This window comes from Balaenoptera musculus, chromosome X (assembly GCF_009873245.2).
Source record: "Balaenoptera musculus isolate JJ_BM4_2016_0621 chromosome X, mBalMus1.pri.v3, whole genome shotgun sequence".
NCBI lineage: Eukaryota > Metazoa > Chordata > Mammalia > Artiodactyla > Balaenopteridae > Balaenoptera > Balaenoptera musculus.
Genome location: NC_045806.1, coordinates 128,152,682 through 128,174,295, shown reverse-complemented (window position 1 = coordinate 128,174,295; position 21,614 = coordinate 128,152,682). Strand labels below are relative to the sequence as shown.

The following is a 21,614-nucleotide window of genomic DNA, read 5'->3' as shown; positions in this document are numbered from 1 at the left end:
TAAAGCCTATCCTCTCCGCTGCGGCCAGAGCTCACGACCCTCCCCTGCTCAGAACCCTACCATGGCTCCCTATAGCCCTCGGTGTATGAGCCACAGACCCTTTACTAACATGTAAGCTTCTCAGGCACGCCTTCCATGACCATCCTCATTTAAAATTGCGGCCTGGTACACCCCTCCTTCCCCTTCTCCTACTTACTTTCCTTTTGGGCACAGTACTTACTTCACCTTCTAACATACGTAAGGTCTTCCTGTCTTTCAGGTATTGCTTACGGTCTCTCAGTTGTTTCTCTTTCACTGCTCTGCACGCAGTGCCTAGGACACTCACTGTCTGGTTAGGACAAATGGGTAGGTGTGTGCTCTTTGGCAAACCATTAACCTCTCTGCCCCTCAGATGGTTCATCTGTACTCACTTTGCAGTCTTACTGTGAGGATTAAATCACATAATGTGTAAAGCACATGACAGAGAATTATCACTCTGTATTGTGACTATGTGTCTACCTTTTTGTCCCTGCCGCTGCAGCATGACTCCCAGAAGACAGAAATTGGATTTTATTCGTCTCTGAAGCATGGACGTATAGCAAAAGGATTAGGAGCAAGACTTCTGGAGCCAGATTAAATGGGTTTGAATGCTACAATTTACAAACTGTGTGACCATGGCCAAGTTGCCTAACCTCTCTGTGCTTCAGTTTCATCACCTGTACAATGAAGACAAGAATGCTTGCTGCATTAGAAAGCACTTAGAACAGTTCCTGGAATATATTACATGCCAGCTATTATCTCTGCAAACTTGTGCCTGGCAGAGAGAAGGTCTCAGCAAATGTTTACCCAAGGGGCTTCTTCCTGATTGTTTCCAAGCTGGACAATACCTTGCCAATGGCTCCCAAACACATTCCTATCCGTGCAGAAGTGGACTCTCCGTGGTAACACTTCTTATAGAAACCCTGATCAAGGTTCTTATTAGCTCCTATACTTTGAGGCCCTTGGGAGGCTCTCATGCCTCCTAATATACATTAAACTGAGTAGGTTCTCTGCTTGAGCTCAGCATGGCTATATTTTGATGTAAGGAGATATAGCCTATACTCAGGCCAAATGTAAACAACCTTAAGAAGCATCAGGTAGCAAGGATGCAAGGGAAATAGGCACGTGGATGCTGGGTAGTTATGAGTGCTCTGTAAGCAAATGAAGCCAAGAGAGATATCGGTAGTGCCGGTGGGGATAGAGAGCTTACAGTGTCAAGGCGCTGGTCCAGATTTGAGCTCATTAGAAGGTGAGATTTGAGCCAAGACTTGCAGGAGATGTGGGAGTGGAAACATGTGGCGATCTGGGGAAAGGGGTTTCAGGTAGAGGAAACGGCAGATGCTAAGGTCTAGGTGCAAGGGTGTGCTCGGTGTTTTAAGGAAGAGCAAGGAGGCCAGTAGCCGGGAGTGAGATGAAACCTTGGAGGTGGGGGGAAGGGACATGCAGATCATGCGGAAGACTCTAGGCCATGGTCAAAGTGTAGGATTATACTCTGAGTGAGGTCAGAAGCCAGCAGAGGTTTCTGGGCAAAGAAGTAACTGGATCTGCTTTATGGTTTTAAAGGTCATTCATTGGTGTCTGTGGGGGGCAAGGGCAGAAGCAGGGAGACTATTAGAATGTTACTCTTGCTGGTGCAGGTGGATTCCAGAATCTTCAACAACATCTTTGGCGTCTCTTGCTGCTGCTGTTACTAAGAAAGACGGAGCGCGCTAGGACTAACACAGATTGGAGCTCCTCTTCACCTTCGGCCCCCTCTTTCCTTTCCTCAAAGGCTCTGAGCAAAGCAGCATTCTTGTGCCCCTGCCGCTTTCAGAGGTGAACGGGTTAAGCTTTAGCTCAGCCTCCCTTTTCCTACTCAGTTCTTCCTGTGGCTGCTTCCCACTGCCAAAAAGGAAGCAATCCTATCCGTCACTGCTGAGCGCTAATGCTGCTGTCACTCCAGCCAGTCAAGTTCCCTGAAGTCCTTTGAGAAAATTTTGGGACTTTTCACTAAATCATACAAAATTTACCTTTTTCCTCCTGGGAGCCAAAGATATTTTTAGAGAAGAATTAATCTTTCGTTTCTCCAGTCGAACATTTTCTAGCAATCAGAGCCATGCAAATAGAGCTCTCCACCTGCTTCTTTCTGTGCCTTTTGCCTTTCAGCTTTGGTGCCATCAGAAGATACTACCTGGGCGCGGTGGAACTGTCCTGGGACTATATGCAAAGTGAACTGCTCAGTGAGCTGCACGTGGACACAAGGTAAAGGCCTGTTCTAGACGGGCCGGTCAGGATGGTGGGGCTGTGACTCTGGCTGTTTTGTCCATTGCTTCTCTTGGTCACATGCTGCCACTCTGGAAGCTAGAGAGTGGAGTAGAGTGAGGGCGAAGAGGCAAGCAGCCTAAGAGACAGAAGGAAACTTCCCTCAGCCTACCCCCCAGCTTCCACAGGGAGAAGGGCGCTAAGACCCATCAATATTACACGCAATTTTGCTGTAAGGATAGTATTAGCCATGAGTTCAGAAACTTTTCATCTTTTCTGGGTTCTGGTGCATTTGGGGAGAGTAGTATTAAATAATCTTTCCAATATTATCTATGGTCGTTGATTTATTCAGATTTTTCTACCTCTTCTTCAGTCAATATTGGTTATATACATTTCCCTAGAAAGCAATCGGTTATCCCTAGATTTGATAATGTATTGGTATCAAGTTACATAATAGTCTTGTGATATTGTTAAACTGTTCTGTGTCTGTGGTTATATCTCCATTCTTAGTTTGTGTATGTTCTCTTTACCTCTCTTATAAATAATATTTCCAGGAAGTTTCTCAATTTTATTGCTTTTGTCAGGACCCATCTTTTGGTTCTATCAATTTCTGTTTTTACTTTCATCAATTCATTTCTTCTTCCTAGTTTCCTTTGGTTCATTTAGTTGATCTAACTTTTTGCTTATTGAGTTGAATGCTGAAGTCATTTGTTTTAAATTTTGTTTTGTTTTCTTTAAATGTGTATTATAAAGATTTAAACCCAATACATATATAATGGTAATGTAAATATTAAATATGGTTATGTCATACATACGTTACAATCTTTTCTGTTCTTTTTGCTTTGCTCCCCACTCTCCTTCTACTTGAGCCCCCTTCTTGATTATCCCCAGTCAGGTAACCCTAGTATGGTAATATATATTCATGTACACGCACGTATGCACATATATGCAAATAAAGGTTTTCTTGGTCATTGTTTGTTTTACAAAAATGGGATATTATACACTATTCTCACTCACTAACACCTAATAGAATTCTGTCCAAGTCAGTTGGCATAACTTCAATCTTTTTAATGGCTAAATAAAATTCCCTATTATTCCAGGTTTTTGGCCATTATATCCTATATCATTACATACTGATGCTTTTTTTTTTTCATACTGATGCTTTTATTCCTATAGGACAGATTCTCAAGAGGGATATTGCTGGAATGAAGGGAATATTTCCTTTTTAGTTTTAATTTCCAAAAAGTCTAGAACTCTTCAAACATTTCTACCATCAACATATAGGAGTGCCCTTCTCCCTGCATTCACATCAGCAATAAGTTTTACCTTGTTTTTTAATTTTTGCCAATCTAGTAGGTATGGAGTGATATTTCATCATTACAATAATCGCATTCCTTTTATTTCTAATGAGGCTGAACATCTTTTCAAATGCTTGTTGACTACTGCGTTTATATTTTGACATTTGACTATTCACATGTTTTGCCCATTTTTCATTGGGCTCTTTCATTTTTTTTTTTAGATTATGAGAACTATTTTATTCTTATAAGTGTTAACCCTTTGTTAGACTACATTAATATACTAATGTATATTGCAATTTCGCCAAAGACTTATTGTTTGTCTGTTGACTTTGTTTTCTGCACATGAAGTTTGTTTATTCTCCCAGATTCTCTTGCAAGACTTTTACTGTTTTGCTTTTTACATTTATGGCTTCAATTCATCTGATAATTATTTTTGTATATGGTATGGGAGTGGGATCTGTCTAGTTTTATTTCCATCCAGATCAATAGCCTATCGCAAGGCACCGTTTATCAAACAATACATCTTTTGCCACTGATTTGAATAAAAACATTCATCATATAAAATTCTCATATATATTAGTATCTATTTCATTAAATTTCATTAAATTTATACATAAATTTTATTAATATAATAAATGTAAGTAATTTATTATGACATTTATCCCTATGCATTTTATAAATATGTTGCTATTGTTTTTTGGGTTTATTTATTTATTTATTTATTTTTGGCTGTGTTGGGTCTTCGTTTCTGTGCGAGGGCTTTCTCCAGTTGCGGCAAGCGGGGGCCACTCTTCATCGCGGTGCGCGGGCCTCTCACTATCACGGCCTCTCTTGTTGCGGGGCACAGGCTCCAGACGCGCAGGCTCAGTAGTTGTGGCTCACGGGCCTAGCCGCTCCGCGGCATGTGGGATCTTCCCGGACCGGGGCACGAACCTGTGTCGCCTGCATTGGCAGGCGGATTCTTAACCACTGCGCCACCAGGGAAGCCCTATGTTGCTATTGTTAATCAAATGTTTTCTCCTATGTTCTTGATGTTAAGTACCAGAATAGAGAAAAGCTATTGGTTTGTGTATATTCATCTCAAATCTAGCTACCTTACTGAATTCTCATATAAATTCTAATAATTTTACATGGCAGTCTCTATGTGTATTGAATCATATTCAAAATAAGACAGATTCTAGCTCTTTTCCAATGTTTAATCAGTTATTTCTTTTTCTTATCTTATTGATTTTACTTGAAACAGTCTTCATATTTTGCTTTTTAGAATAACATTTGCTGTTTGTTCTTGATAAGTGGCCTTTGTTACTCCTTGCCATAAAATTTTCATTAGTAATGGCTTTTCAGCATTCTAGCATCATATGAATTTTGGCCTTTAATATGTTGAGGACAAATAGATTATGTCAATAGACTTCCTGACATTGAATATCCTTACATTCTTGGAGTAAAATCTAATGTTCATACAATTTGATTATTGTTGGGTTCTATGTGCTAATATTTCTTTAGACACTGTGTGCCTTTATTATGTGGGATTTATCTATAGCTTTATTTTTTAATTTAAGTATAGTTGATTTATAATATTGTGTTAGTTTGAAGTGTAGAGCATAGTGATTCGGTATTTTTACATATTATATTCCATCATAGGTTTTTAGAAGATAATGGTTATAGTTTCCTGTGCTATACTGTATATCCTTGTTGCTTACCTATTTTATATATAGTAGTTTGTATCTGTTAATCCCATACCCTTAATTTGTCTTTCCCCCCTTCCCTCTCCCCTTTGATAACCATAAGTTTGTTTTCTATATCTGTGAGTCTGTTTCTGTTTTGCATATACATTCATTTGTATTATTTTTTAGATTCCACATATGAGTGAAATATATAGTATTTGTCTTTCTCTGTCTGACTTATTTCACTAAGCATAATATTCTCTAGGTCCATCCATGTTGCTACAGATGGCAAGATTTCATTCTTTTTTATGGCTGAGTAGTATTCCATTTTGTGTGTGTGTGTGTGTGTGTGTGTGTGTGTGTGTGTGTGTGTAAAACACATCTTCTTAAGTCAGTTGTCTGTTGATGGGCACTTGGGTTGCTTCCACGTCTTGGCTCTTGTAAATAGTGCTGCTATGAACATTGGGGTACATGTATCTTTTCAAATTACTGTTTTCATTTTTTTCTGGATGTATAGCTTTATTTTTTACTATTATTATTAGATTTTGGTATTAAAGTTTTATTGGCTTTATCAAATGAATTGGTGAGTGTTCTATCCTTTTCTATTGCCTAAAATAGCTCAAATAACATTAGAGTTATCTATTGTTTTAAAGTTAGATAAGACTCACATATGAATCCATTTGGTCCAAGTGACATTTGCAATATCTTTAATCATCTCTTCAGGCTCTTCTATGATAACTAGTCAAATCAAAATTTCAACTTATTTTTGGAGTCAGCTTTAATAACTTTATACCTTTCTAGGAAATCATTTCCTTTATTTTTTCAATTTTGTTGCCACTGTGTTGCATATAGCACTCTCTCATGATTCTTTTACTCCACATTATCTGTAGCTATTTGCCCTTTCTCATTCTTAAGTTCCTAAATTTTTGTTATTTATCTTTTCTACATGAACAAGTTCATCAGGGATTTCTCTTTGGTTGTTGTTGGGGGTGGTCTTTTCAAATAATGAGCTTTTGGCTTTTTTTGTTCTTCGTTATTTTTTTTAATTAATTAATTAATTTTATTTATTTTTGGCTGCATTGGGTCTTTGTTGCTGTGCACGGGCTTTCTCTAGTTGCGGCGAGCGGGGGCTACTCTTCGTAGCGTTGCCCGGGCTTCTCATTGTGGTGGCTTCTCTTGTTGCGGAGCATGGGCTCTGGAGCACAGGCTCAGTAGTTGTGGCACCCGGGCTCAGTAGTTGTGGCTCACGGGCTCTAGAGCACAGGCTCAGTAGTTGTGGTGCACGGGCTTCGTTGCTCCACGGCATGTGGGATCTTCCCAGACCAGGGCTCAAACCTGTGTCCCCTGCATTGGCAGGCGGACTCTTAACCACTGCGCCACCAGGGAAGTCCCTGGTTATTTTTTATATTTAATTTATTTCCAGATTTTATCTTTATCCATGATAGTTTCTTTTGGCTTGTCATGCTATATTTTTTCTAATATCTTAGGAAAAATAATATGTTCTTTTCTCTTTCTTTTGTCCTTTGTTTTTAACAGTGAAGGCATTTAAAGCTATATGTTTTTCTCTGAGAACAGTTTTTCCATATCCCATAGGTTATGTTATGAAGAGTTTTCTTTTCATTGTTTTCAGTAGAGTCTGTAATATCCTCTTTGATTTCATTTAGAAGCATGATTTTTAATCATGTTTTTAATTTGGTTGTCAACTTATATTTTTGGTATTTGGATCAACTTTGAGCATCCTGTTAGTTTCCTACTGCTGTGTAACAAATTACCTCAAACTTAGCAGTTTGCAACATCCATTTATTATCTCACAGTTTCAGTGGGTCAGAAGTCCAGGTGGGCTCAACTAGGTACTCTGCTCAGGATCATACAAGGCCAAAATCAAGGTGTTGACAGGGCTTTGCTCCTTACTGGAGACTCTTTGGGGGAATCCACTTCCAGGCTGAATTGGAATTTAGTTCCTTCTCTCAGTTGATGTTACCAGTATTTAATTTTAGTCATTTTAATGACTATGTGGTGGTATCTTACTGTATGTTTAATTTACATTCTCTGGTAACTAAAGATGCTGAGCATCTTTGCATGTGTAATTGACCATTCCTGTATCTTATTTAATAAAATGTTTATTCAAATCTTCAGCCCATTTTTAAATTGGGTTGTCTTATTGTTGAGTTTTGAGAATTCTTTGTATATTCTGGATAGAAGTACATTTTCAGATGTACCTGTTTTCAATATTTTCTCCCTGCACAAAGGTTTTCATTTTAATGAACTCCAATTTATCTATTCTTTTTTCTGCTGGTTGCTTGTGGTTTTGGTGTCATATCTAAAAAGCCATTGCCAAATCCAAAGTCACAAAGATTTACACCTGTTCTCTTCTAAGAGGTTTATAGTTTTAGCTCTTATATTTAGTTCTCTGATATACTGAGTTAACTTTTGTGTATGGTTTAAGGAAGAGATCCAAGCCTGTGGTTTTGCAGTGTTAATGATCCTGAAGTAGAGGCCCAGATGGTCAGTAGCCTGGTATCTAAATGAACCATTGACCATTTATCCATTAATGTTGGTCTTTTTGAAAATTAATATTGAGATATTTGTACTTAATACATTGTGCTTATATTATAGTTTTCATTTAACATGCAGGCTGAGGTATAGTGGATAATAGACTGACTGTAAAATTGAATTGAATGGAGAAAATGATTTATTATCTAGCTTTCTGTTGTTTTATAGGCAGTCACATGTATTTACCAGGCAAAAGTTGATAGAATTTTTATTTTGATGATACCATTTTATAGTCTAGATTATTTTGATACTGATTAACAGGATAAGCTGACTCTGGACACATCCTGACAACCTCTGCCAAGGTCTGAAACAAACATCTGGGAAAATTCAGTTTTGTATTATCTATTCCTGCAGCTGCTCAACTTCTTCTAAGCAAGGGTCAGGGAATATAATAGGTTTTCCGATTGGTTTTAGATACAATGTGAAAGAACAGTTCAGGTCAAGGACATTGTTGCCAAATATATTTGGCAAGATTTATATATCAAACCTCAAGGGAAATACACAAACAAAAAACCCACATAAGCTAGGAAGGAGTAAAACCTGTGAACCCGGGAACATTTTGTCACTTACTGTGCAGATTACCCTGAATCTGAGACATAAATCACGTCCCACTTGACTAGGGCCTAGGCCTTCTGTTTCTGTCTCACAATCTTGATCTTTTATCTAGCTTTTGGTTTTCACTCTTCCCTCAGAGAGAGAAAAATTTGTTTTCTGTGTGCTCATGATCCTGTTCCTTCTCTGCTCTTCCAAGATCTTGATCTAGTAAACATTTTTTATGTCTTATATTTTCATTTTGGTCATAAATATTAAAGTGAAAGTACTGTGCTAGTGTATGTCAAAATACCTATCTCTGGACATGGGTCTGAGTCTTGTTAGAAACCAATGGAAACTTTGGAGAAACTGAGTAGGGTATACTCAGGAGAACCAAGGAGATGGAGTGGGAAAAGGGGAAGGGAACAAACTAGGGATGAGTTGATGACTGTGGAAGGGCATAGTCTCAAAGCGGCCAGGAGATGGGACAAATGAACTGTAGGTCTATGCCTAGGCTAATGCCATGGAAATTTCTAGACATGGATGAAATTAGAGCACATTTAAATATGAATTAATATCACCATTTGGGTTCCCCAGAAGCAGACTGTGAGATGGATATCAACGTGCAGGAATTTTATTTAGAGTGTTCTTGGGATCAATATCTGGGAAAGCAGGGGAGGGCGGAGGGAGAAGCCGGGCCGCAGTGCAGGCCAGCCCTACAAGGAGCTCTGGAACGGGAATGACCCTTCTTCGTTGTCCCGCTTGGGCCAACGCGGCCAGGCCCCCTCTGTCTCCGTACTGATCAGTCATTAAGCACTGGCTCTCCTGGGAAGGGGCGTGGCTCTCCTGGGAAGGGGGCGTGACCTGCTCCAGAAAGGGGCTGTGGTCTGCTCTGGGGATGGGCGTGGCCTCCCTGAGAAGGGCCAGTGGGCTGCTTTGGAAAAGGGGCGTCCAGGCCCTGTGCGCGGGGCATGAGCCCGGCGGGCCGCTCCCCGAAGATGAGGGCTGTCCTCCAGCAGCAGCCACCCCCCAGGTGGCCGGGTTCGAGTACTTCCCGGGCCGCCCCCTCCCCATCTCCATCACAGCCCCACTCACTCACCCTCCATGTCCTCACCTGCATCGGGGGCAGCTTCTCCAGGCCCCAGGGGCCGTCGCATCGCGCCCCTCAGCTGGTGTGGCTGCCCTGGGGTGTGACCCACTCCTGCCCGCTTCGCGTGGGACGGCCCTCCCCCCTTGGTGGTCGTGCCCCGGGGGCTCCTCGTCTGGCGTGCCGCTCCTTGGGTACGGTAGCCCCAGTTGCCCAGGCGGCGCCCCTGGCTTCTCACTCAGTGAGACTCTTGTGTTTTGTGCTGTGAGGACCTTCTGCACTGCCGAGCCCAGAGCTACAGGTGGGGATGGGCGGCACAGACTCCCCGGGTGGGTCACGGGGGAAGAGAGGTACTTTTGCTGCCATTCTTTGGTTCCTAAACCCGTGTGTTCTCATTGGGGCCACAGAACCATCTTTGAATCAATGAATACCCAGCACCTTGGAAGTTGACCCTCTATCCTTATGGAGCTTTAGCTGTGCCTTTAAGAGGTCATTCCATTGCTCTCTCTGTCTGGCAGTTTCTGCATGGGGTGGCATCTGATAAAGCCAGTGGATGCCATGGTCATGGGCTCACTCCAGCACCTCCTTTGCTGTACAGTGGTCCCCTGGTCTGATATGATGTCATATGGGAGCCTACATCAGTGAATCAAACCCTCTGTGAGGCCTCAGACAGTGGTACTGGCTGAGGTCCTGCAGGCAGGAAAGCTAACGTATCCCTGAAATACATGTCTCTTCTCTTCAGAATGAAGAGCCAGCCCTTCTAGGGTGGAAGGGATCCAATGCAATTTGCCACCGAATAGCTGGCTGGTCTCCATGATGGACAGCGCCCAGTGAGGAACTCAGCATTGGTTTCTGTTGCTGGCAGGTTGGATCTGGGGAGGCAACACAAGTTAAATGAGCCTTAGTCAGTGGGAACCCTTGCTTTTGAGTCCATGCATTAATTCTCTCCACGCCGCCGCAGCCACTTGGCTCGCATCTTGCCAGCACTGAGATGGCCCATGTAGAGGCTGGCTAATGGTAATCGTCAGTCATTTTGTCTCCGTTATTGTTCTGCACTTCTTACACAGTAGCTATTCTCTGATGGCATTAACATATGACATGAAGGTTCTTTTATTTTGCACCCACTCACCGATATGCCTTTGCCCCAGACAGCCTTGTCCTTGACCTTCCATTCCTTTTCTTTCTAGGCCCTTGAACAGCCAGCCAAGCCATTTGCTGCTGTCCATTCGTCTGTATATATTTGAACCTTGGGCCGTTTCTCTTTCTGCTCAAAGTGAACATCCAACATTAGCCAAAATTTGGCCCATCGGGAGATTTTCCTTCACCATTGTCTATTAAATCCACCCCTGAGTGGGGCTGTAATACAACAGCAGTCAATTTTTGGCTCGTACCTGAATACCAAGCTGACCCAACTGTACATAATCTCAGGCTTTTTCCCCCCCAGCAAGTGGTCGCCGGGGACCCCCCACATGGCTGTGGGTGTGACTTGAGGTAAAGGTGGCTGTGTAGCACGGGTAGATGAGATGGGCCTCTGACAATCTGCTCATCCAGCCTGCTCGTGCACTCTGGTCCATGCAGATCCCCACGCCTTCCTCCGTAAATCAGCTCCTTTTACTGGAAGGGCTTCCTTATCAGTACGCTGGCTTCTGGCCCGCAGCCAGTACAGAGAGTCACTTGTCCTGGCCTTGGGCTGGCCGAGCTGCTCCCAGCACGTGCTTTCTCGGGTGTCCTGGAAACCCTGGGATGGAGTGAGCTGCAAGGCTCCCTGGGAGGGGAGGGCTGTCAGGGAGGAGAGAATTAAGTCAGTCTCATCTTTGCCTCCTCCCTGAGAGAGGTGTACGCAAAGCAATGCACACTTTGAAGGAGTGTTTTCAGTCCGTCTGCTGCTGCATCCCTCCAAGGCTGCTGAGGTCTTCCTCTGTGACTGTCGGTCGGCCAGTTTCTCTCGTGCTTGCAACAGTCTTTATGTGAAGCAAGAGCTGCTAAACTGTTAGGTGCAGGCTCACCATTTTCAGGCTCTGCCAAACCCTTGTGTCTTCTGAAGGGGCGTCTCCCTCATTTCCTCGGCTGACCCTTCCTCCTTGATTTCGACACTGTCTAGGGCTCACAGAGCCTCCCTCTGCGAGTGGCTGTCTGGTGCGTCTGCCTGTGTCCATGCATCTTCTTTCCACCGTCGCCTGCCGTTCGTGTTGAGTGCGACTCCCGGAAACTCGCTAGCAGCGTCTGCTCTGTCTGCCATTCGATGCACTTTTATTTTTCCCCAGAGCCGTTCAAACCTACGTCTCTGGGCCGCACCCCTCATCAGAGCTCCAGGGGCACAAACTCGGGGACCTAGCAGATGGTTCCGCCCTGCTGGGTACCAGCTTCGCCTTAGCATAGCCGCGGTTTTGGTGGGCGGAGGGCCACCGTGTGCCTCACGCGAGCGCTCTGACAGCCTCACGCCTACCCTTTCGCTGGGAAGCACCGTTTTGGGGCCTTGTAAGTTTTCGGTCGTTCTGAGCAGGGTTCTGCGAATCACGGGTGACAGCTTTGCCACAAATTTATAGCTGTCGGTGAATTATCTGAAAGCAAATCGGATGAAAAAGAATGTTGCCAACCAACGTTGTGCAAGTAGTGACAACTTCTGTGTTTCCTTGGGTGATTTTATAGCTTTTTAAGCACACAAATTTCAAAAAAAAAAAAAAGGATTGTCTGCTTTTTTTCTTTTGTGTATGTATGTGTGCAGGAAGTTTATTGGGGCTTAGCTTACTGAGGCTCACCAAGTGTCTGGATAGTTTCCTTGAGAATGGTGACGTATCAGGGCCTTAGCGTTGGTCTCCGTTCCTGGCAAGCTGGACGCTTACAACAGCAGTAGCTAGGTCAGCCTTGGTGAGTCCACGATGTTGAGCCCGTACATAGTCACCATCATGGCTCCTCCATTTATATGTCCATTTTGGCAGCATTGGGGTGCCAACGACTGAGGCTGGCTAACATCAACTGGCTAAGTCATTCAGTTTACTTGGTTGTTTGGTGCAGTTTCCATGGCAGAAAGTGCAGCATTTATTGCAAGACACCCAACCTGGGGCCAAGCAAGGAGAACGGGCAGCTCATGCTCAAAAGACCCGAACTGCCCAATGGCTTTCAGGGAAGGGTTTTTAAAGGCAAAGTGAGGGAGAGGGTTGTGAGGTGCATGATCAGCTCATGGACGTTCTTCTGATTGGTTGGTGGTGAGGTAACCAGGTGGTATTTCGGGAGGGAGTCAACCTCATCAACCTTCTGGTTCCAGTGGTCTGGGGTCTACACGCCGGTGGTCAGCATGCTGTTACCTTCTTCCACCCGGTGGGGGTTTTAGTATCTGCAAAACAACTCAAGGATATGACTCAGGATATGATCTATAGCCCTTAAGGAGCAACTTTCTCTCTCCTTTTCAGTGTTGGAAGTTTCTGTTGTCATATGCTCAAGCTCAGAGATTTTTTTCCTAACAATATCCAGTTTACTAAGGAGCCTATCAAAGGCACTCTTCATTTCCATTACAGTGTTTTTGATCTCTACCTTTTCTTCTTGATTTTTCTTAGAATTTCCATCTTTCTGCTTATATTATCCATCTGTTCTTACATGTTGTCTACTTTTTACATTAAAATATTTGACATATTAGTCATAGTTTTTTTTTTAATTTCTGGTCTAATACTTCCAACATTCTTGTCATATCTGACTCTAGTTCTGCTGCTTGTTCAGCCTCTATGAACTGTGGGATTCTTTTTTAATGCCTTTTAGTGTGCCTTGTAAGTTTTTGTTGAATGACGGACATGATGTACTGAATAAAAGGAACTTTGGTAAATTAGGCCTTTAGTAATGTGGTGGTGAGGTGTGGGGAAGCACTCTATAGCCCTATGATTAGGTGTCAGTCTTTTAGTGAGCCTATGCCCCTGGACTGTGAACTTCACCACTGCTTCTCAGTCTCACCCCTTGACACAGGATGGCTAGAGTTGCGTATTTCCTTTCCTCTACGTGGAAGGAGAAGCAGGATGATGTTGGGTATCTTCCTTCTTCCAGGTAGATTAAGCTGTGATTAAAATCCCAGAATGATAAGCTCTAGTAAAATAATTTCTCATGAGGGCAGGCATAAGAACAGAATGCTCTGGCATATTTTTATTTTTTTACTTTTATTATTTTTTTAAATTTATTTATTTTATTTCCTACTACAGCACTGGTTCCCACAGGCATTTCTGCTTGAAGGTTTCTGTTCTAGTAAGTTGTGATTCTCTGCATTCACCTGTCTGCCTCTCTAATTTTGGGGGCAGCAGTTTTCTCTGTGACTTCATAAACAGCTTCCAATCTGCCTTGTTAACAGTAGAGGAGAGTGGGATGGAAGCATTACTTCCAGCTGTTTTTTAAATTATGTTTTATTTTTTTGGCCACACCACACGGCATGCGGGATCTTAGTTCCCCAACCAGGGATCGAACCTGAGCCCACTGCACTGGAAGCGTGGAGTCTTAACTACTGGACCACCAGGGAAGTCCCTCAGCTGTTTTTTAAAGTGGGTTCAAAGAAGGGTCAACCAAAATGAATGACTTTTTCCTTTCTTCACACAGGTTTTCTCCTAGAGTGCCAAGATCTTTTCCATTCAACACCTCAGTCATGTACAAAAAGACTGTGTTTGTAGAGTTCATGGATCAGCATTTCAACATTGCCAAGCCCAGGCCACCATGGATGGGTAATGCAAACAATATTGACTCATTGTTATGAAACTGGGTATCTTATTTCCTTGCAAGGATTCCCCAGTCTTGAGGCTGCAGTTTTCTTGGCCAGGCTTCCCTTATTACCACCCCTCGGGGAAATACACTGGCTGAATGGTCTCAGTCTTCTTACTGGGCCCTCCTCCTCTGCTTGAGTGCCCTTTATCTTGGACCTGGGTTCATTTTATTTCCTCTCTGCTTCCAATCCCTAGCTGATCTTATCCAGTCTCATGGCTTGAAAATATCATATATGCCAATAAGTCCCAAGTTTATATCTCTAGTTCAGACTTCTTGCTTGATACCTCCACTTAGGTGTCATATAAGCATGTAACAAGATGTCAAGATGAGACATTTCCGACCTTAGAATGATTGCTCAGAACTATAGGTGACAAGTACCCCCAAATTCTAAAGAGAGATATCAGGCCACCTATTCAGGACTTGGTCAGGTAGTGGTCCAAAATTGGTTCAGCAACCTTTAGCCCATCATATACCTCCAGCCTATATAAAAGAAGGTTAGGAACTTATGAAAGAGTTTAGATTTGAAGATTTCTTTTTTTAAAAATTTATTTAATTAACTAATTTATTTTTTGGCTTCCTTGTGTCTTTGTTGCTGCGTGCCGGCTTTCTCCAGTTGCCTCGAGCAGGGGCTACTCTTCGTTGCGGGGCGCGGGCTTCTCATTGCGGTGGCTTCTCTTGTTGCAGAGTATGGGCTTTAGGTTTGAGGATTTCTTTTGAAAGCATTTTGGTGTTTTGTATATTCCCATGGGGGGAGGGAGGCCTCTCCCTCATGCCAAGCTGCAGTGAGGGAGGCTTCAGGAGAATCATTTAGAAAACTTGACATAGTTCTTCTGGAGCTTGGAAGATACTGACTAGTGCCTGATTTTTATCTGGAAAAACTTTCAATGCCAGAGTGTTGGGGAGCTTCCCCTGCAACTGTTAGGTGTGAGACAAGGAAGCTCACAGGACAAGACTTGCCTCAAGAAGACCCTGCCTGAGAGGACTTCCTGCCAGGGCTAGGTGATCCCAACAGAAAAGATCTATGTGATTGTACTGTCAGAAGCAGAAACCGAGAGGAGAGAGAAAGTGACAGCTGGAGAGGGCGTATCCCATGCCAGGGGGAGGTGGAGTAGGACGTCCCCATATTGGGAGGGAGACAGTCTCTTAAGAACTCATATAAGTTCTCTAGGAAAGAAAGACCCAGAATTTTGGCATGTGCCACATCCAGGAGGTACCAAAGCCAAGAAAGATCTTGTCAGCAGGTCTCTTTTTGCACTCTTGTCCTTTGTCCGCTAGCTCCAACTTTAGAAAGTCCAGAGGCAGTAAAATGAGAAAGCAGTGAAGCTGCCAACCAAACTTCCTTTTCCCATTACAGGTTTCTGAGCCTGTTTCAGAACTGAACTGGAGGAGGGAGGGAGCCTTAAATTGCAGGTGACATCAAAAGTTTGGTATTAGACCAGACTGGACTTATTAGTACCTAAAAATGATACTCTTAATATGTGAATGTTACTGGAAAAAAAGTGGGACTGTTCAAAATGCAACAAAGGGAAATTCCACATACAATTAAAAAGTATGAAAAATAAACCTATTTCATATTTTCATCCCATTGAATCCAGCCCATTCAATAAAACCATTCGTAGGCATCTTATACTTAGTATGTGTATAAGTCAGAAGTCTTGATTTTTCCTCTAAATTTTCTGTGCCATGGCCTGACTACCACCCACTTGAACAAACCAAAATCACAGGAGTCATTCCTAGCTCCTGGCTCTCTCACTTCTTTCCCCCCCTATCTTCAATATCCAACCCATGAGCAAGTCTTGTTGACTTGTTGACCTTGTTGAAATAAATAGACTACCAGATATTTCTCCAGAAAAGATGGGTTTATTCAGGATCAGCAGAGAATTGCAATTTGGGATCTGCAACCATGGCAAGCTACAAACAAGTGCCTGAATAGCAAGGGGAGAGGAACACAGTTTATTGAGGGGAAAAGGAAGTTGGAAGGCCTAGCGTAAACAAAGAGTCCATGGCTGCTCATTGGCTGAGTCCTTGCCAGGAAAGATGAGGAGTCTTCTTCCCGTTGGGTTCTGCTATTGTCACAGGGTGTGAGAGCGCCCCCTTCTGGTCTCCCAACTCTATTTAATTGATGTTTCTGTTTATTAATATTTTTTACACTCTTTCTCCAAAACAAGTCCCAAGTGTGCTTCTTCTAAATTCCAAATTCATCCAAACTGCTGTAGCCTACAAAGTCCTACATGTTATGTTCCCTGCCTGCCTCGATAACCTTATTTTCTACTATTCCCTTGCTCATTCACTTTGCTTCAACCACATGTTAGTTTACCATATTTAAAGTGTCCTCTACTTCCTGCCTCATCATTTTCTAGCACGCCATCATCATTTATAGCATTTATAACAACCTACAATTTTCTTCTTTCTTTATTTACATGGTTAATGTCTCTAGAATGTGATCTCCATGATCTATCTTGTTAACTACTGCATCTCTAGTGCCTAGGGCAGTTTCTAGAATATAGTAGGAACTCAACTATTAGTTGAATGAATAAATGCATTGAATGAATTGCCAGAAATCTGTCTTCAGAACAACTATGAGGCTGAGCTGGTTATAGCAGTTTATGTATTCATTCATTCAGCTACTACTTTTTATCAATAACCATAGGGGCATGCTTCTCTACTGTGACTTTGACCATCACTTTTGTGATAACAGGTTTTCTGGAGTGCCACCCTCCAAATGACCTTTGGGGGACATCTCATTCTTGCAGGTCTGCTGGGTCCTACCATCCAGGCTGAGGTTTATGACACAGTGGTCATTACACTTAAGAATATGGCTTCTCATCCTGTTAGTCTTCATGCTATTGGCGTATCCTACTGGAAATCTTCTGAAGGTGAGTCAGATGCCCTCCTATTGTCCTGTCATCCTAGGGACAGAAGAGTATTGAGTATAAGGGCATACAGCTACTGAATGGTGGATTCGGGATTCAAACCTAGGCCCATTTCATGAAGTCAAGAACCTTGTCATTTTAGTCTGAACCCTAAAGTTTGTTCCTGTCCCCTGTTCTCCCTTGGGGAGCCAGGCCGCGGATGTTAAAAATCCCACTGTATCTGCCTTCCTATGCCCAGAAAACTTCCTAGGGAGGATCAAGGCCCATGGTATAGAAATGAAACAGAATTCTTCTCCTTCCTTAGATTCAGACTTTCCAGATATCTCCTCTGCCTCCCCTTCCCCCAATTTCTAAATATGTGATTAGGGCCAACTAGCAGAAGCACAAGCTGACCTCATTACAGCAAACAACCTGTTTGGCCACAGCCCCCACTTCACCTAGCTTCTCCTTAACCTTCACAGTGCAGGAAGGGAGGGAAGGCAGAGCCACAACAGACTGTGATATTGCCCAGATAGACTATGGCATATACAGATCAAGAATATTCAAGTAAATCATTAAGAAATGATTGGAGCACATGCCCTGTATTGTATGGTCTAACTATGCTTATGCGTTGACTAATTTCTCATCCTGAAATTGGAAAGCATTAGTTTTCTAGGTTGCACTCGTTAGGTCAGGGCAGACCTGGACTGGGGGAAGGTGAAAGACAGGAGGGGGCAGGTGCCATAGAGGAAAAGTCATCCCAGGTTCTGACTGGTGCCTGGCAGGCTGTTTCCATGAGGCTTATCTACTTGGAAGCTTCCAGAACTAATCTAGGGGCATTTTAGAGAGACCAGGGTTCCCACAATTCTGTAGCTGGGAGCTGACTGTAGAGATGACTCTTTTGCACCCTAAGCCTGGTGAGTTCTGGGAAAATAGACTATCATCTCTCACACATACATCTACAGTGGTTCTTCCCAGGAACAACACAGTGAATCAATGGCCTAATGCCCATGCGATTTACGGTCCTAGCATGAGCCTGTGTATTTATATGTTATGATCCACAGGCTCCTGGCCTTCTTAGACTAGCCTGGGGGCCCCAGGATGTAAGTTAAATCCGTGACGATGTTGAGTATCACTTCATATGCTTGTTGACCTTTCTGATATCCTTTTGTAAAGTATCTGATCAACTGTTTAAGTGTTTTCCTGTTGAAAAAAAATGAGTTGTTTATCTTTTTCTTATTGATTTGTGGAGGTACTTTATATATTCTGAATACAAATCCTTTGACAGATATAAATATTTGCATATCTTCTTCCAGTCTGTAACTTGAATTTTAATTTTTAATTTTACTCTCTTAATAGTTTTCTTTTTTGGTAAACAGAAGTTCTTAAAGTTAATTAAGCACGAAAGTTCAACAGTTAATGAAGCACAAAAAAGGTATCACATTTTTTTCCTTTTATGTTAGAGCTTTGTGTCTTGTTTAAGACATTTGCCTATCCCAAAGTCATGAAGAATTTCTTCTATGCTTTCCTCTAGAAGTTTTATTTTCCCTTTCATACTTATGTCTGTGACCCATCTTAAATTAATTTTTGTGTATGGTTTCCCTATAGCATCTTTAAACAGCTTTGTTGAGGTATAATTTACATACCACAAAATTCACTCATGTAAAGTAGTTTAATGACTTTTACTAAATTTAGACAGTTGTGCAGCCATCAACACAATCCATGTCAAGAAGTTCTGTCTTTGCAGTTCAAGCCCCATTCCCACTCTCAGTCCCAGACAACTTCTGATCTGCTTTATATCTCTATAGCTTTGCAAGCCTGTCATTTTTATCTCCCAAACCAACTCTGGTAAATTATATTTCAGTTTACCAAATAGTCATCCCCTCCCCCAGAGTGGCAGGAGTACATTTCCCTGCCATATTGTTGTTGGATGTGGCCATATGATGTATGCCAAGATAGCTAGTTCACATGGAGTGTCTGTCAGAGGAAATTTCAAGTTTGGTCTTGAGCTGAAAGTGGAAACCCAATACTAGAGAAAGGCTTTTAATTTCTTCTCTGGACAAGTGGCGTTCTAAGACACCAACCTAGGCTGTAAGTAGGTCCACAAAATGAGGCTCTGAGTAGGAATGAGATGAGGTTGGCCATGAGCTGCAAAACTTTGAGGGAGCTGTGAAAGACAGCATGGGGGCATACGAGTTAAGAAGTGCCAACCCAAAGCTGCTGAGCAGACATACAAAGGAAAAATAGCTGAAGGCACCAGAGAGTGAAGTGGAGTAGCCTCTGAAGCACAGCATTTGTCCTGTGGTAGAGTAGTCATGCCCAGGGGTCACTGAGCTGTGGCCCTTCAGAACTGAGACCAATAAAAATCCTTGGCATGGGGAGTCAGAATGTGGGTCTCAACTCCTGCTGGACCCCCAGGAATTTGGGATGTCTCAGCAGGCTAGCTTCTGGGGGCCTAGGCCAGACCTGGGGCAAGGCTGACCCAGCAGCAGCATGGGGTTGAATAGAGGGCTAACCAGGACACTGGAAGCAGACAGGCAGACTTTCTGAACTCTCAAATGTCCCAACAGTGTTCTTCCTCATATAATAGAAGATAAAAATTACACAAAACACATTCTGCTTAGAATATTTGCGGTGGCTGATATATAAGCTCAGGTAAGACTCTGATGGAGACATTAGTAGATATGTAAACTTTAAGGGCTGTGCACAATGCTTTTTCCCAGGCACTGCCTACTTCACTTGGTCTTGACAAATCAACTTTGCCTTCACCGAAGGATAGACCTTGTTATTAGCAACCTGAGCAGAACCCAAAATCTCAGGTTCAAGCTTTCAACATTCTGAACATCACTTCCTATTTTTCCAGCTGTCATTCTCTCACTGCCCACTCCTACAATTCTTCATTCTCATTGGGATCCACCATGTACTGACCCTACAATTTTTCACCGTCTGCCTTGCCAAGACAGGTATAGTTTTCACGCATTCTTGGCCTCTCATCAACCCTCCAACCCCAACCTTAGTATTAGGAAAAAGGGCATTCTTTTCATAATGAAATATTTCAAACAAAAAAAGGTACAGGAAATAATAGAGCAAACAAACATGTACCCATTACCTCACTTTGGCAAATCTTAACATTTTGCCATGTTTGCTTACTTTATTTTAAGAAATTAAACATTACAGATATAGTTGAAGCCCCTTCTTTACCCGGCCATGATCCCCTACCTCCCTATCCAAATGTATTCACTATTCAGAATTTTATACCAACCCACAATCACACAGACACCTGAACCACACTCGCCAACCTGAGGTACAACTCACGTTTTTCTAAATGTCCCCCAGGATCTGCCAAGCACAGGTATTGGTCTGCTGTTGCTTCTGGATGAAGCCAATTGTCCCTAGTGCTCACTGGAGGGGCACCCCTTTACCAAAGAGGCTGACTTCGTAGTGGGCCAGTGCAGGGGTCTCTAGTACAGCTCTGCTGGAGAGGTCCCTCTGTTAGATGTATAGCTGTTGTGAGGTACGATGGGATATAGATGAGGAGCACCCTGAATGCCTTGGGAGGCTCTGGAGTCCCAGAGACCATTATGAATCTGAGAAGCTAAGGTGAGTTGCTAGAAAAATAGTTCAATAGAAGTATAAGTGTTATGGTCAGTGAGTTTCAATATTTTCTACTTCAGTCCACTGAAATGACGTAGAAGCAATGACACTTCACTAACAATGAACATATATAGTGCTCAGTGTAGAATAAAGGTATCAGGATAATCCAGGGGTCAATTTTAACATCACTAAGGATGGGACAGCCAGAAAACATCTGCCCCTGATATGGTCTGACCCGCCAGAGAAGAACCAAGTTAAAAGCAACATTTAAAAAAATCTCTGCATCTCACCCTTCCCTGACCCTCACTAGTGCTTAGTAAAGAGTCTGGGACGAAAGTACGTACCCATGTATGTCTACTGAATTGAATTGACTTGAATTAGGTAAAAAGATGCAATAATGAAAGCAGTATTATAGTTACAATCTGGAGGTCTCAGAGGACCACTCAACCGCTCATGTTTGCATTAGTGGTCAAGAACTCCTCTGCAATATATAAGGCTTCTCCCCATGTATAGCTGCTACTTGTTAGTATTCCAAATTAAGTTTCAGAAACACTGTTTCTTGTGTAGAGTCTACTGGTGACAATAAACTTGATGTTTCCTTGAGTGGGCAATGGCATAGAAAGGACAATTTTATCCCTCCTTGATTTAGGTGCTGAATATGAGGATAAAACCAGCCAAAGGGAGAAGGAAGATGATAAAGTCATTCCTGGTAAAAGTCATACCTACGTCTGGCAGGTCCTGAAAGAAAATGGTCCAACGGCCTCTGACCCACCATGTCTCACCTACTCATATCTTTCTCATGTGGACCTGGTGAAAGACGTGAATTCAGGCCTCATTGGAGCCCTGCTGGTTTGTAGAGAAGGTAAGTATAAAAAAGAGTAGGATTGAGATGAAATAAGCAGGGAAGTACAAACATCTGAAAGAGGTTTCTTTTCCCTAGCATCATGCCATGGAAAGGAGAATAATGTAGTCTACGAGAAGAACAGATGCCCATCCTATGTAGCCAGAATGCACTCTAATGTTCAAGAAAAGCCAAGTTCTG

At 42.7% G+C, this 21,614-nt stretch overlaps 1 protein-coding gene across 2 annotated transcripts in view; it reads left to right on the top strand.

Moving 5' to 3' along the window:
* The first annotated feature begins 1,880 nt into the window (after positions 1-1,880).
* The window catches only part of F8 (coagulation factor VIII), a 121,203-nt gene continuing 101,469 nt past the window's right edge, over positions 1,881-21,614 (top strand). Inside the window, exons 1-4 of one of the 2 annotated variants that reach the window (XM_036839704.1) lie at positions 1,881-2,259; positions 13,965-14,086; positions 16,880-17,002; positions 21,222-21,434. In XM_036839704.1, the coding sequence (XP_036695599.1) occupies positions 2,114-2,259; positions 13,965-14,086; positions 16,880-17,002; positions 21,222-21,434 (604 nt within the window). In that variant the 5' untranslated portion in view covers positions 1,881-2,113. The remainder of the gene's footprint in view (positions 2,260-13,964; positions 14,087-16,879; positions 17,003-21,221; positions 21,435-21,614) is intronic. The other variant, XM_036839703.1, reaches the window with a different exon arrangement.